We start from the raw sequence: 16,613 nt of genomic DNA on the forward strand, positions 1-16,613 counted from the left end.
CAAAACCCCTCCTGGACGGACGCTTGTTCTTGCTTACTGACAACAGCTCCTTCCAGAAGAGCACAGTTGAAAAGTGCCCCAAAATGTTCATGTTGAAACTTGAGACATTAATATCACTGCAGATTAGAAAATGTTCCACACGAGTTCCTTAAGCATCTTCATCCTTATACACAAGCATGACCTACTTTAACTTTCATAATGAAAGATATGTTAAACTGTGTTATCAATGAGAAAATCATTCTTCTGTTAGAATTGTTAAATCACCCTATATTACTGTTCACAATTTGCTATGATATATTGACATACCTACTCCTCAAACAAACACAAAGATGCACAGTAAACCAAACTTCTGACAGTATCAAATTCTTTGCTCAAAGCCATACCGAAAACAACTACCAATAAATTAAAACAAACAAACAAAAAAACCCAACAACTCTGATTTAGTATTATGTTCTTTGATGCATTTTCTAGGCAATGGCAGAGAAGTACATAATGCTGAAGCAATCCAGCACACTCCCTAGACTGATTGTTCACATCTGAGGCAATTCTACACAACCACCTCTGCAGAACCCAAGAGAATGACTGCTTCTGTCTGGTTTTGCACTGCCCATATCACTGGCATATCTCAATAGTTCAAGCAGGTTTTTACACGTGCTAGCTCTAACTGACATGATGCTGATGTGGCTGAAACTCTCTCCCATACACTGATGGCATCTGTTCAGGCACGCAATCTCAGATCTTTTCTGTTTCGAAGGATACCCTGAATTTTTCATCTGGCAGTTATATCCAATTACTGACATAACTAATAGTTACAACTGAATGCTACAAAATGAGTTTCACGTGTTCTCAACCTGTTTCTGCTTCTGACCCAGGAACCGAGCATGCCCCTCAACTGCCCATGTGAAACACAATCCACAACCAATCTAAATTGACATTACTCTTGATTTACTGTGACTAGTCAATAAAACAGGCTGCCAAAAATCAAAACCCAAGTGTCAATTTATTGGAAAACTTCCTAGATTTATGATCTAATGTTCACAGTTTATGGATATCTGGCTCTGTGTTTCTTGCCAGCAGGGTCCGCTTGCCCTTACTAGCAGAACTGCACTGAACTGCATGACAGCTACATCTCATGACTCTCAAGCTCACAAATCTACTTTGATTTCTAGTTCTAAGCAGCATTAGTCCACTGGACATGGCCTGCGAAGATGCTTCAATCAAAAAAGTAACAGAGAGTTCACCTGATCCCCCATTCCACACTTTTAACCCTCTCTTCAGTGAGCAGCAAATCCTAAAATCTCCTACTGTCATCACAGTAGTACCTTGTCAGTAAAGGCCACGTCAGCAGGAGCTAATTTCCTTGCTAAAGAACTTCTTACTGTGCAAGAAGCCAGATCTTCATCTGCCACACTGCTTGTGGATCAATATGAATTGCTCTCACTCTGGTCAATTCATTGCGATACCATTAAATGCACACAGGATTTTCAAGATGACCCATAAAAGAGACATGAGCAGGTGCACTTCTTGACTCAGAGGAGTCTAAGATTGTGGCCTGGATTGTGTAAGGAGTCTAAGGAGATTGTGTAAGGAGTCTAAGAACGAATTCTGTCAATAGGAATACAGTTGTATGGCATACCGCTATGTGGTTTTAATTAAGAGAGGGATGTTTGCCTTGTAAGAAATACATGATGGAAGAAAATGGAAGTAAAGCTGTATAAAAATACAAACACCTTTACAGTAACAGAGCAGAAATCTAAACAGTAATAACACAAGATCTTTAGAATCCTCAGTTTTTGTAATGTTTAACATTAAGTTTTCAAATTTATAAGTTAAACCAAATTATGTGTACAAAGCAACCATTTGGCAACTACACAGTAACAAAGTCAAAATAAAAGCTAGGAAGTCAGGTAAGAAAACAAAATGCTGATGTTCAGATCACTGGCAAAGCATGTTTCTCAATATCCTTGTATAATAGTTAGCCAAAAGGAGGTTAAAACCTAAGGTGCCAATCTAATGTAAACGTAACAGATTCTAGAGACATAGTAAATATTTACCTTTACAGTTAAATCTCTGTTGAAATATTAAGAGCAGCTATATTATATAAATGTTCTTAAGGGTTCATAAAAACAAAGCCTACAGAAACTGCACATATATATTCCATGTGAGGATCTCTGTATCTAGATTTCTGTAGTAATCTTTCAGTACTGTGAGGGCACATATTAATAAAATAACTGTCAGGACTGTAATCCACAGCTTTCTCAAATGAAAAAAGTGACATCATATCTCTGGGCAGCTGAGGTACTCAGCATACGATACATGTGACTTCCTTTAACAGCAGAGCAAATTTTAAACTTCTGTCAGCTTTTGTCAATAATGGATAGCTCTTCAATAAAAACACTGAAGGAAAGAGGCACGATGACAACACAAATCAAATCTCATGTTGTCACATGGAAATTTATTTCCTAAGACAGTACCTGTGGAAAACAGTTCAAAAGAGGGAATCTTTGCAAAAATTATATCCATTTATTTATTCTCTCAAAGATTTCTTTTTTTGTTTACCAGCAATTATCTAGATCTACTTGCAAGTTTCTATTCCAGAGATTTGTTCTGATAGAATAACAATTCAAGAACAATAAATTAACTGCTCTGTACTCTCTAATAATTAAAGTGCAGACCGCAAAATCCTACATACTAATTTACCCAGCAGGTCCTGAACTTGTTCATAAAAGATTCATTCACACACTCAAATTTAACATGACCATCTATTAGTCAAGTCTGTACTGGTGCTTCCTTGCAGACAGCAAACCAGCAGCTATTGCTCTGGTCTCAAAATGAGAAAGAAGAGACTCATTATCAAGGAAACAGACCCCTTGAAAATAAACTACTGAACCAAGAAGCTGAATAGAAAGGTCGCAGGGATAGATCACATCATCCCCATTTATAACCTTATTCCACCAGCGTTGAGAGTCTCAAAAGCTGTCACAGGTGGAGACAGTAAGTGAGAACCTTCCCACAGACCTGATAAAGGAAAATGAAAGTCCAGAACACACTTGTCACAGAAAGGGAACTTAGAGAAGACAGGTCAAAAAAAGAAGAAAAGCAATAAAATAACACATAACACTGGACCAATATCTGGCTCAAAACATACAGATGACACACTTCACTATCAATCCAGCTATCAGAAAAATAAAAGGAAGGCTATTCAGAACCTATATTCTTTAATGTTACTTCAATGTTCTTCAGAAGTACAATAAATTGATATTGTATAAGTGACAGAGGGTTATAACACTGAAGTGTCTTACACTTAATTACCTCATCTGTTACCACAGTCATTGTAGCCAAAAGAAAAAAAGAAAAAGAAATCAGCTAATTCCTCTCAAGATTTCTGTTTGGCAATAAACATTCTTGTCATTCATTCTAGGCTTTTGAACATATTCTGCTAATTCTCAGTTGTTTTTAGACATCCTCCTGAAAGCTTTGAAAGCTGCTTTACAATCTGGCATGCAACACTACATAAAGTAGTTGTAAAATATTGACATTAACATTGTATTTTGCATCCTGTAATGCTTGACAAAAACAAAAGACCAGATGTTTTTACTTTAATATAAAAATAGATTAGCTATACAATTTAAAAGATGTCAAAGACTTAGTTACCCAGTGAGCTTGAGCACATTTCTTCTATAAGAAGAAAGTGTATTAACTGAAATTAAAGCAGACATCAATCTAGTAGGTAAAACAAAACAGCACTTTTGTAACGTTTATGGTTATTTACTGGAATTTACTGGGCTGATGTTGCTGAAATTTTATCTGTTAAAGCATGCTACCGATGTTTATCAACCAGTTCTAAAAAATAAATATTGCTACAGTATTTAATACACTGTATACATTTTGAGATTGTTATACTGAAACTAGAAAAGAAAGCTATTCTACTGATTTATGTCAGAAATAAAGTTGAGATTTTCGCTGCTAACTCAAAACATACTACCTGAGGGATTCCATAACAGTTCATAAAATGTCTTTGTTTTTAAAAGGTATGGTCTGTGGTATATATTTTCTACGAAGAAATAGAAGAACACATGTAGCATCAGATGTGTGTACTTTAAGAAACTCTGGAATGTGAAATCTAAAAATCCAAATAAAGCAGGTGGTATAATTGGGGGGGGGGGGGGGGGAGGACCGAATTTAAGTTTAATGACATTACCAGGTTATCCTACCAGACTAATTCTCACTCACTGCATGACTTCAATGAAGCTCTCAGTCCTCATGCTGATTTCGATTTAGTTCAAGTGCTATTTGATGCGTTTCATCTGGAGTTTTATTCACTTCAAACTACACTTCATTTAACCAGGCTGCTGCTGTACTCATTTGTTTTTCTACTTTATTACCCGCAAATTGGTGTTGCTTAGTTTAAATAAATTGTTGGAATAAGTTAATTTTATATAATTATTTCACACTGGTAATAAATGAGTAAGCTTTAGAAAGATATCATAACACAAAATGAGAAATCTATTAAAATTATTTTAAAATACACTAGACCACAATAAGTGTTGGTCTTACAAGATCTACTAGCAAACCATCTATCAGCATTTATTATTTTAACACAGGACCATTCTCCTGCCTCCACTTCCCAAAACTACTGCTCGTTTTTATTTTTCTATGTTATTAGCCTACCATACTGTATTTTCCAGCTGGGCACACATCGTAATACACTGTATTTTTAAAAGAGAGAGAAAGAAAGTGAGTAAGACAGAAAGCATGAGAGAGAAGCAGAGACTGCACAGGAGAGAGAGAATGCAAGCACAAGGCCATGCACACATGAGATAGAGCGTGATGGCAAGCATGCAACAGCGCATGTGGAAAAGCACGAGAAACCAAGCATGAGCAAGCAAGAGATCAAGCAAAGTGAGCACAGGCACACACAAAAGAGAGCGCAAGTGCACTCATGAGAAAGCACTAGCACGTGAATACCGTGAACTTGTCAGATGACAGATTTTTTTCAACCATTTTTTCATCTCTAAAATCATTTTTGTTTTGCACAATGTTTTATAATTTACTAAATAAATTTAAGTTTACCATTAAACACTAATTTATTTCCACAGTTTACTAACAAGGATCACTAACCAGAACTTAGTGTTAAAAGTCAGGGCATGTCAGGAAAGGCTGTCAATCCTACCAGAGTACTGACGTACTCTGATTAGTGCCAATTATGGATTATCCTGGTAACATTTATTATTTTTTAGCAAAACACCACAACAGAACAGCAATTCATTTGAAGTGGTTAGTACTTTTGTAAACTATTGATGGAAAATATGAGAAAGTCAATTAGGCTGCTACCACCTGGTGGTGTGCTGATTATGCTAAAAACCTCTTATATTTAACATGGTATCATAGCTTGTGAGAGAGAAACTAGTATATTCTCTATGTAGCACCATGAACAATGATAGACATAGGTTTTTTTTTATAAACCGTTAAACTTTCACTGTTACAAATTAGCTATACAACATAGAATGTTTGAAGCCAAACTATTTAACACATTAACCTGTTTTCCTGTTATCTTGTCATTTTATGTAAGATTCTTTGTATGGATTTAGTCATAAAGTAGTATTACAGACAGCTACTGCTCAAAATGAGGGATAAAGAAAACTAATGTCCAGTCCAAAATATTGCCAAAATGCATTTTCTTGAAAATAGTTTTTATAAATACGATTTATTAATAAAAACTATTACACACTGACATTTATGATCATAAGATTTAACCTATAGAGCTAAATTTAAATACTGAATTTCCATGGCATTAAAGTTTTAAAAAAAATACATAACTCATTTTATAATAAAGCACAGAATTGTTTTCAGAACAGAAGTGTTTGCATTTAAAATCTGAACTACTACAAACAGCTTAATACCTGATCACAATGTTAAAACACTTTCAACTGTAATGACTAACAGAACTAGAAGTCTGGTAGAGACTGTCTTTTTGTGGAGTTGGGGTGTTTTGTTTTGTTCTGTGTCCTGTGTCGTCCCCCCCCCCCCCCCCCCATTTGTTGCTTTTTATTTGGTTGAGTTTAAAACAGAAAGAGCTGACCTGTTCAGTTAAACACATTGAGCTTGCCATCAATATATAACTTCAGCTTTTGTATCTACTCAAGGAAGAATGGAAACTGGTTCACAGAATTCTACAAGGTCTAGAAGAAAGCCGTTTACTATAGGGCTTGCATAGTCTGTCCTCTCAACCAAACAAGGGTCTAAAATGTTTACTAACAGCTATCCTTACAAAGAAATTTATTAATAATAACAGACTTAACAGTAGAATATGACAGAAGAGACAGAGAAGTTTAGGTATATATATGGAGCTTGGCATTTTTAAATCGTTCATTAGAAACGCAAAAGTAGTTGAGCGCATTACTTAAATACACTGTACAAGCTTAATACTCACCAATATTTGGGAAACTTGATCAGCTTGCCATAAACAGCAGTACTGAATGAGGGGATAACTGGAACAGGAAAGCAGTACAATCCTTTACTGTCCAAAGAAGTCAGTGCTGCTTGAAAACCAAATATCTGAAACAAATTAAGTTGGTCAAAGGGTATACTATCACATGATTAGATCACTTTCATAACAAAATATACACATTTTTAAATATACTCAATAAATATGAAATAAATTTTGTACAATTTTTAGATAATTCCTTTTCCCCCAAACACAAATATAACTAGAAAAATCTACCTAAAATAATGTCCCAATAGGAATACATATAAAAATATTTTCTTTGTTCCAAAAATAAATGTTAACTACACTCTGAATTTTTAAAAAATGCTGAATTATAATTTATCAACTAAAATACGTTATTCTATATCCTTTAAATTTGCAGATTACACATTGCCTTTCATATAAAATAAATAAAATCACTTTTTGTAATTATTGGCCTAAAAAAAATGGTATTTAAGGAAATGAGAGCTTCCCTTCAAAGCTTTTTATCTTAATAAGAGCATCTATAGAAAGGTTCATCACAACTATTCTTTACGATTTTCCCCTGTTCAATACAGAAAACAAATGGTTGTAGAATTGACTTTTTAACATGCTGTACCACCATTCACATAAGAACAGAACATTTCGGCCTACATTAAAGCTAGCAAATGAATCCTATAAAACTCAAAATTGAAGTCCATATTTTGCAAACACTGATCAAACAGCTGCTAAAAACTTTTTGAATAGAAATAAATCCCCTCAAACTGAAAACTACACAGATGACTGGCAATATTGCCATACCAATAACTTTAAATGTGACAGAAGGTAAACATGTCACCCAGAAAACCAAAAGCTTGCCATGCAATTCTAGGACAGAGTTTGTTTTACGCAGATAGTAAGGATTTCATTGTTTTAATCTCTATTAAGATATCAGCACAGAAGTGAATGGATAACTGAAAAATTTAGCAAAATTAAGAGTTCTATTAGTAAACATTTACATTTTAGTAGCACCCAAAAGGTTTCAAACTACCTGAGCACATCCTAAAAGGTCGCAAGACCTGTTTTAAAACTCTTCTTGATATTTCACTTTTTCATTCTACTAAAAATCTCCGCAGATAGCAACTGAATAATCTCAAAGCAATTTTTCAGTAGCTTCTTAAACTTCCCCCAACTTCAAAATAAGAACTCCTCTCATATAATGGATCTTTAACTGAGAACATTCAGAGGTTTTTCCTCTTGTAATGAAAAAACCGAAATTGTTTGGCAACAGTTTCTGATTGCATACCTTCACTAGCATGCTTTTGCTCTATCAATACTACTAGAAGTAATGGTTTTTCCTCATAACATCCCATCAAGTTTCTAAGTGTAATTCACTGCAATCTACATATTCCATAAGTGTTACACTAGAAAAGGGGAAAGGTTTCTTTCTAAATTATTTTAACTCGATCTTGCCACAAAGACCTTGGGGCTTCAGTCTGTAGTTTCCTCATGTGAAGTTTTCTGTTCATATTACAAAACATTTGGCTCAGGTCAGAAGCAGCAATCCCAAACAACATTCTGTAAAATGTGTTTACTCTACATCCTTTTAGATAAGCTTAAAACTTTCTCCCAAGAAACACGCTAACACTTAGGATTATCTATACTTCTATCAAATTTTTCTCAGCACATTGCAGCAATGAACAGATCTCAAGCCTTCTTTTACCTTCAGATAGCAGTGTGAGTAACAGTAATGAAGCAGGTTGTCAGACGGCTGGCCGAGGCTGCTGACCATGTGCACCAGTTGCTCAGCGTACATCGGCACCGAGTGCTCCAGGTTAACCTTATCCACCAAAATTCGGACAGAAGGTAAAGGCCGCAGAGGTTGGAAGCTTGAAGCATTTAACAGTCCACTTAAGTTCTAGGGGAGGGGGGAAAAAATCCATGCAATTATTACACTACAGATGTATTATCTACCATATTTACATATTCTTATCTCCCTACACACACAAGCAAATCTACATGTAATGAACTGTTACAGATACCGTGGCCTTATGGTCATTATAATATGAATCCTTCAATCTTTTCAAAATACGTTCTTCAAAGTTCAAAATTTACGTATAAACTTTTTATCCATATTTGTCTCGGGTGTAGGTGCCCAGGTGGAGGCAGTGGGGGGCTGCAGGGGCGGCCTCTGTGAGGGGAGACCGGGGGCTGCCCCGTGCCAGACACGGCCAGTTCCAGCCGGTGCTGCAACGGCCCCGCTGCAGGACACAGCTGAGCCCATCGGCCAAGCTGGCGGCACCTCTGTGGAAACACATTTAAGAAAGGGCAAAAATGCCACACAGGCTGAGAGGACTGAGGGGAAAAAAAAGTGAGAAACAGCAATACGAACAGCAAGGTCAGAGGAGAAGGAGGGGGAAGAGATGGTGCTCCAGGCACCAGAGCAGATGTTCCCCTGCAGCCCATGGAGGAGAGCACGGTGGAGCAAGGATTTCCCTGCAGGCCATGGAAGAGACCACACCAGAGCAGATATCCACGCTGCAGCCCGTGGATTACCCCACGCTGGAGCAGGTGGATATGCCCTGAAGGACTCTGCAGCCTTGTGGAGAGCCCACACTGGAGCAGATTCTTCCTCAAGGACTGTGGGAAGGACTCACACTGGAACAGCGGAAAAGTGTGAGGAAGAGGGAGTGGCAGAGATGAACTGTTACAGACTGACCGCACCCCCCCATTCCCCCTCCCCGAGCCAGGGAATGAAGGAGTGAAGTCGAGCCTGGGAAAAAGGGGGGCAGGGAGGAAAGGTGTTATTTTGAGTCTTGTCTTTGTTTCTCACTATCTAAGTACATTTTAACTGGCAATAAATTAAATTAATTTTCCCCAAGTGGAGTCTGTTTCACTAGTAATGGTAATTGGTAAGTGATCTCCCCTGCTTTACCTCGACCCATCCTATTCTCTCCCTCCTGTCCTGTTGAGGAGGGAAAGTGAGAGAGTGGCTGGGTGACTACCTGGCAGCTGGCCAAGGTCAACCCACTACCAGAATATGCAAAGTCAAAATATTTTGTTCTATAAAATATTTGCTTACATTTTTATCACTCCAAAGCACTCTCACCATCCTAAACTAATGCTGATCCAACCTTTACACTGTCATGTATTATTATGTATTCGCAGTCATGCCAGACATCTCAGCAAAAAAAAAGATGCCATTCCAAAAAAATAAATTTTGCAATTTTACACATCCAATTATATTTTTCATAGTATCCATTAAAATGAAGTACTGTATCCAGTACAAGACAGACATGGACATATCAGAATAAGTTTGTTGGAGGGCTACCAAAGTGGTTGGGGGGTTGGAGCACAGGAGGTCTCTCTCGGGAGAGACTGAGACAACTGGAGTCGTTCAGCCTGGAGAAGGCCAATGAAAATGGTTATACAAGCACACTATAAGAAACGCCATAAATTAAGACTTTCCATATTCTGTCCTCTTGTGCATACACATACAATCGTAAACCACATAAACATGCCATAAATAAGCACATTCTATAAAAAAAATACAGCACAAGTTAGGCAGTGCTCCCCTAGTCAGCAGGTATCTATTACATTATGAAGATAATTTAATGTCATTGTGCCTTCCCTCATGTAATACTACTCAAATCCATCTCCAAAAAAAAAAAAAAGATTTCACCTTTCTTAGATATAAACGCTTCACAAATACTAATACAGTTACTTTCACAACACCTTCAGAATATACAACTTCATCTCCATTTTAGACAAGAAATTATCATTGAAAAGAAAGGCTGATACAAAAATAATTCACTAATTCTTGAAGTCAGTTTGAATGCCAATTTTTGAATGTTTAGCATAGCAAAGTACTTAACAAGTAAAAGCCTAACTGCCATTGCTTTAATCGGAACCACAGATACTGAGAAGTTCTACGAAATACATCTGACTAAAAAAGCTCATCCTTAAGTACAAGCAACATGTATTTAGTGTCCACTTGTGAAAAAACACATTGGAAGTGTGATAAAACACTTTCACTATCAGATGAAAATTCCTAGAAATTGAACTCAGTCAAGAACTGATTTTTTTCTTCTTCTTCTTCCCGTCCCTTTCCTTATCCATAAAATACCTTCCAGCCTCTGCCGCGAGAGGTAAACTTACTGCAAGTCTTCACTACAAAACACTGATTCATCCCTACTGTGCCTCAGCTTTGTGCACTGAGGAAGGAGTCCTGTAGGAATAAAACCAGTACAGGATTCTTTAGCTGGAGTTACACTACAATTATCCAGAAGATAAAACAAATTAAGGCTGTTAAGAAAATTTCATTTCTGGCTCTCTGAGCTAGTCACTCAGCAGTTAAACGCTCAGTAACAGACGAAGTCCTGCTGGCGTCCTGGCTGGGACTAGTACACACAGAGCTAGCTGGCTGTTAACATCTACGAAGTCTGTACTGAGCCTATGTATTCAAATATTTCAGACTTCAACTTTAGGAAGACCTGCATGGCAAAATGACAGCAGGTACTCTTCTGATCGAAAGGTTTCCATAAAAAAAACTTCAAGTCAGAGATACTTCTTTTTAATCTGCTTGATGATTTAAAAATCTTTTTTCTTCCAAATTCTTTTTTCCTACCAGTACATGACACTTTCAGTTTACAAGTCTAGCTAGTCACTGCACACACCATTTGTCTTACGTATGTGAAAGGAAGGCTCATGGACACCAATCTCATTTGGAACTCAGTAATACATCCGACACACGGAATAACAGCCCAGTGAGAAAATTTACATGAAATAGCACATGCTGATATAAAGAACTGAATAAATATCTGTGCGTACATACCTTCTCACCCATGATTATGGGCATCAGGTGGTCTAGTAAATTGAATTCTGCCACAGGGATTATAATTGTACACTTAAGAACAGTGAATGTTGTAAGTCGAGTGGGAATGTATTCTTCCAATGATGCTACTTCTTCTGAACTTGGCATAGTTCTATTTCCATCCATAATATCTACAATAAATCAAGATTACATATGTTTTGATTAAAATCTATAAAATATCTCCTACAGTTGCTGTTTCAGAAATGGTTAGGGACTAGCAAAAAACCAGAAAGCATTTCCCCCCCCCAGTTAATAATTTTATTCCACACTGGTTCTACATAAGGCTAAATGCAATCGTAACTGGATTCTCCTTACTTCAAAGTCTGTATAGGTCTTTCTCAGAAACTCATCTTAACAGTTTACCATAGCTTGTCTCCATGCATTTTTATCTTGTATAACTATTATTTCAAACTAATAAATACATACCAACAGGGATACTAAGACTCCAAAATTAAGCTAGATTTGTCAATAAAATAAGCCCTCCTTATGCAACAACAGGCTTGTGATTGAAACAAATGGCCTCCAAAGTGTCTGAAATTATCTCAGAGGTATATCCAACACTGATAGGGATACTATGATTCATTTTATCTTTATTTTAAATTTTGCTCTTTGGACTCAAAATCCCCTAAGAGATTTGGATTTTAACTATTTGGAAGTTGCACCTTCAAGGGCACTGAATTTGGTCTGGTTTAATTCTGTATATTTGCATATATGCAATAGGAGCAAACCTGGCTTAGTTCTGCTGTATGGCTCATATTCATGTTCCAGAGCACAAACTATCATTTTCATTATCCGGTGTACCGCACTGCTATCCAGTCGAAGATTGAGAGGTCCCACAATGAGGCTTTTTGTAGACATCTCCTGAACATTTCCAAAATCTTCACTCTTTACTGAAGAAAGGTCTTGCTGATTCCCAGAAACTGCAATAAGTTTTATAAATAACAACAAATTACACCAAACAATTGGACATAATATTTTTTCTCAGCTACTTTTGTTTCAAATCCTGTGATCACAGACTTATAAATATACAGAAAATATAACAACGCAAGTTGAACACACAAATATACCATAACTGGCTTAACATGTTTAAACAAACATTATTCCTGTTTAACGCAGAGCAAACAGGGTAAGATTCTGCCTTTCCTCCCAGCACAGCACAACCTGGGAACCTTTCCATTAACTTTGTATCTCTCGAGCTTGGGACTCTCTGAAGGTGTCCAAACTATCTTCAAACTTCTGAGGCAACTTAACCCCAGGTGCCAATGACAGCTGTACTGTTCAAAACTTTCTATGGTTTATCACAAAGATATCCATCCCGAACAATCAAGGAAAAGGTGTCCTGCGAAGAAACTACAGATATAGGCCCCTGAAATCCTAGTTGCTAGTACACAGGCTAGAACAGCAATGAGAATCCCACTCTCATTTTCATAAACCAGGCTGACCCTTCCTTCCGTTCACTGATGAGGTAAAGCATGGGCAGCAAGAACGAAAGCTTCTTTAATCATTATGTCTCAGAACATTTTTAGAGTGACCACTACAAAGACAAAGGGTGGTTTAGTCTCTGCATCCAAAAGATCTATAACCTTTGTTGTCAGAATGGCAACTAGCGTAGCAATTATAGTTATCGTTGTTCTGATATAGATGTAGGGTAATGCGGTAGACTGAAATCACACCTTTGCTGTGTACAGGCTACTCATCAGCTATCAAACAGTTTCCTGTTACATATGACTTATAAAAAAATACCCTCACTCCTTTAACATATTTAGTTTGCAGAATTTCACTCTTTTTTCCCCTCTAATAAATCATCACTTTGACAGTGTCTTCATTGCTTTGATACAAGCACTAAACATTAAATGTCTTGCTAACCATTACACAAATGAACAGTCTGACAAAATAAGCATCAAGATTAAATGGATTCCGAGACCACTTAACCTATAAAAATGAAAAAGTTCTGAGATAAAGTTGTAGGATGACAGTTTAATTCATTCAGTGAATCTGGATAGCACATACTCCTTAGCACAGCACTCCATAATCCCCCTGGTTAAAGCTGCGACAAATAGGAAAGCCAGGAAATGCACAGTCGCTGCCATCAGCTTCACCTTGGTTTCCACAATTCAACACATCTGCAATTGCAGAGATGTCCATTTGATATGTTCTCCTTGTACTCATGATCAAGTCATGCCACAGAAACCAAAGTCTGTGTAAGCAGTGGACTGACTTCTTCTATGATGATCCTTCTCAACAGTAGTATTTTTCAAGTGACTTCCAAGCTCTTACCCAACGTGGACCTTGTACACCTATTCAATGCGAGATAGATCCCATCCCTTCCTCTTTTCACCCATCTGCCCAGATGCAAATCAACCTATTTCCTTGCATAAATCTGATAACCTCCTGCCTTTCTGTTACAGTAACAAACTAAACACACCTGTAGAGAACTATGACCCAAAATCACAGAACAATCTGACAATTCCAAATTCTTGGTATACCATCTTCCGCACTGACACCATCTGTCCATACTAACGTAAATGGCAAGACAAGCTCAGCTCATCAGACTGGACAGCGGGAGCTGCAACTGCTGCAGACAGTTGACCTACCCACTTTGTCAAAGAGATATAGGATCTGTCAACTCCTGAGTAGTTGAGGCTTTGTGGTTAAGCAGCCTGGCATGGTACGCTTCACAACTTCAAGGCAAATCTTACTTTTAAGCCAACTGGAAGAAAGCATTTTTAATTTCTGGTTGCCTGAGAGAACCTAGTTGTCTTTCACCCTCCAGGGGAACACTCCCTTTTCCCTCCCTCCTTTACTGTACTCATTCAAAACAGTCTTTTTAATGGGGGAAAATGAGCTTCAGGGAAAAGGAGGGAAGGATGGGGGGGGGTCCCTTATGTTTAAATCATACTCTTATAAAATGATCTTCGTTCTAAGGACTGGTGAGGAAAAGGTCCTCAGATAAACTGAGACTATGCCGAATTTGACAGAGAGCTGGCCTAATGCTCTGCAGGTCTTTACAGGCCAATATACCCAGCAGAAGAATTCACTTTGTCCCTAAAAAAGCTCAACAGAAGTTGATGGTGAGAGCACTTAGAGCCTCTGCTTCCCTTGGTGGTTTTTTTACCATTTCTGAGGGGGGGAGGACAGAAAGACACTACCTTATAAAATCTGTAAATCTTCACAAGGAACTGAAGTTACAACCTTTTTAATAAACCCTGAAAAAGACTTTTTTTTTTTTTTTTTAAAAAAAGCCAGCATACAGCCTGCTGTCAGGGTATGCTTTATTTAGTATGCAGTTAACATGCATTTTTGTCCTTCCAATTCTACATAGTATCCAGTTCAGATGAACACTATTAGAATTGTAAAAAACCATAACCTCACATAAAAAAAAAAATATCAAGGCCAGAAGGCTTTAGAAGTAATAACAGCCTACCTTTTCAAAAAGAAAAAAACATACTTATTTGTATATATTGTATGTATATGAATGATATAGTGAAGTGACAGCATTTATACAAACCACTTTCTGGAATAGTTCCATTTAATTCCAACTATGTACAAAGAGAATGTGATAGAAAACCTATTGATGCTACAGAAGTAGGTGATCACAGGTTTCTTTTGAAACCTTGCAGATGCATAAAGGTAAATAATTTCTGATCACCAAGTATTCAGCTCTCCATAAACCATATGTCTAATTCTACTTGACAAAAAAAAAAATCTTCAAATGAGAGTGCTGCATAATAAACTTGCCACCAAAATAGACAGGTATACATTATAAACAAAACATAACTTCAAGAGTACACCCTGTTAGATCTGTAGGTCATGCAAATCAGCGATCAGGGAACTGATAGGCTACACAATGTTTTAGAGAAATTACTATTTTGCATTGAAATACAAAATAAAAACAGAAAAATAAAGTTGGAAGGGAAGGACAGGCAGAATTTCAAAATAAGACTACTGTGCACAACTATCTATCTTGTTTTCATTCAAAATACTAGAAGTGATTAATGCACTTCTATAAGTGACAGATAAACTCCTGAGGTTAATGTTATCCATGAGGCACTTGCAGTTTAATCAGTAATCGTGAGCTTCAGGAAAGGTTAAAGGGGCAAAGAAGGTGTCAAGCCAAAATTGCCTTGACAGATAAAAATCTTACAATCACAGTGACTGCCTCCTATAACTTAAGTTGGGTTAGGTTTTTTAGGGGAAGGTGGTGTGCACTGATTGTAACTAAAAACATAGTTAACAATGGCAAAGCAAGAAATAGTAAAAAATGTAAACTTTTACATAAATACTTCCATAACAACACCTTATCTTAAAAATGTAGCAAGATTTATATTGTTTTCAAAATCTTGAGGTATTTATACCTTCTTTTGAAATGAAATAATTTACATCTATTTGTTCACATTCTAGTTAATAATTACATAATTGACTCACAATACAGAAAAGTTAGCTAGAAAATAACTAGCAGAAAATGTCACATTTGCTTTTCTGAGGAACAAAACTATTTGAAAATTTAAGGCTTTAAGTTCTTGGTTCTAAAGCTGTAACAACCATTTAAACCATTAATTTAAAAATTAATTACTCTATTCTTTTATGTAGTCAGGTAGTTGAAATTAGAGGAGTAATACTGAAATAAAAGCACACAGCAAGGCTTGATAGGAAGCCAAGCTTCGTTTTTCTGAGGTGTTTTCCTGGTGGCTGACTCGGGAAATAAAAGCCAAGGCCCTGAGAGAGCAAACTGAAAAACAGAAGAGAAGCTGAGGAGGGGAAAAAGATAGAAAATATGGTGGGGGGGGGGGCAGTTTCTGAGTTCAGCAATTTCTAAAAAGGATTAGTTACAGTCAGAAAAGCATATGTCATTAAATTCCTTGTGCATTCAGAGAAACAAGACAAAATACTCCACAAAAATCAATTTTTCCTCATAATCAAATCATCTGTGCATATTCATATTTCTATACCAAAATTTAAAAAGGAGATAAGGTTTACCCTAGGTCTTCAACTTCTCTACACAGAAGTTCTGCATGCAATTAAACAGTTATTTCTTTATTAAAACCAGAAGTAGACTGCAGTAGAAAGTTGACTTAATATACATTTTCTCAGCTTCACATCACACTCACAGTACAGAGAGGAAAGCCTCAGGGCCAGGAAAGAACTGTTAAATTACCTAGTGTATCCCTCTACTATCAAAGGCAATAGCATCATTTATTTCTTTTTGTAAGCTTTGCATGATCCATCCTCTAACCAAATTGGAAGTTTTTCTTTTCTACTGCTTTTACACTTGATGTCCAACAAGTCCAGAAAACA

The 16,613-nt window shown here is 36.9% G+C and overlaps 1 protein-coding gene across 14 annotated transcripts in view; it reads right to left on the minus strand.

The window, feature by feature from the left end:
* Window positions 1-16,613, minus strand: part of VPS13B (vacuolar protein sorting 13 homolog B) — a 485,731-nt gene that overhangs the window by 390,799 nt on the left and 78,319 nt on the right. For all 14 annotated transcript variants that reach the window (XM_082316760.1, XM_082316766.1, XM_082316768.1 and 11 more), the window contains 4 exons: window positions 12,047-12,238; window positions 11,280-11,449; window positions 8,169-8,363; window positions 6,434-6,558 (listed from right to left, as the gene is read on the minus strand). In XM_082316760.1, the coding sequence (XP_082172886.1) occupies window positions 6,434-6,558; window positions 8,169-8,363; window positions 11,280-11,449; window positions 12,047-12,238 (682 nt within the window). The remainder of the gene's footprint in view (window positions 1-6,433; window positions 6,559-8,168; window positions 8,364-11,279; window positions 11,450-12,046; window positions 12,239-16,613) is intronic.

The sequence above is a fragment of the Platalea leucorodia genome, assembly GCF_965183815.1.
Source record: "Platalea leucorodia genome assembly, chromosome: 1".
NCBI lineage: Eukaryota > Metazoa > Chordata > Aves > Pelecaniformes > Threskiornithidae > Platalea > Platalea leucorodia.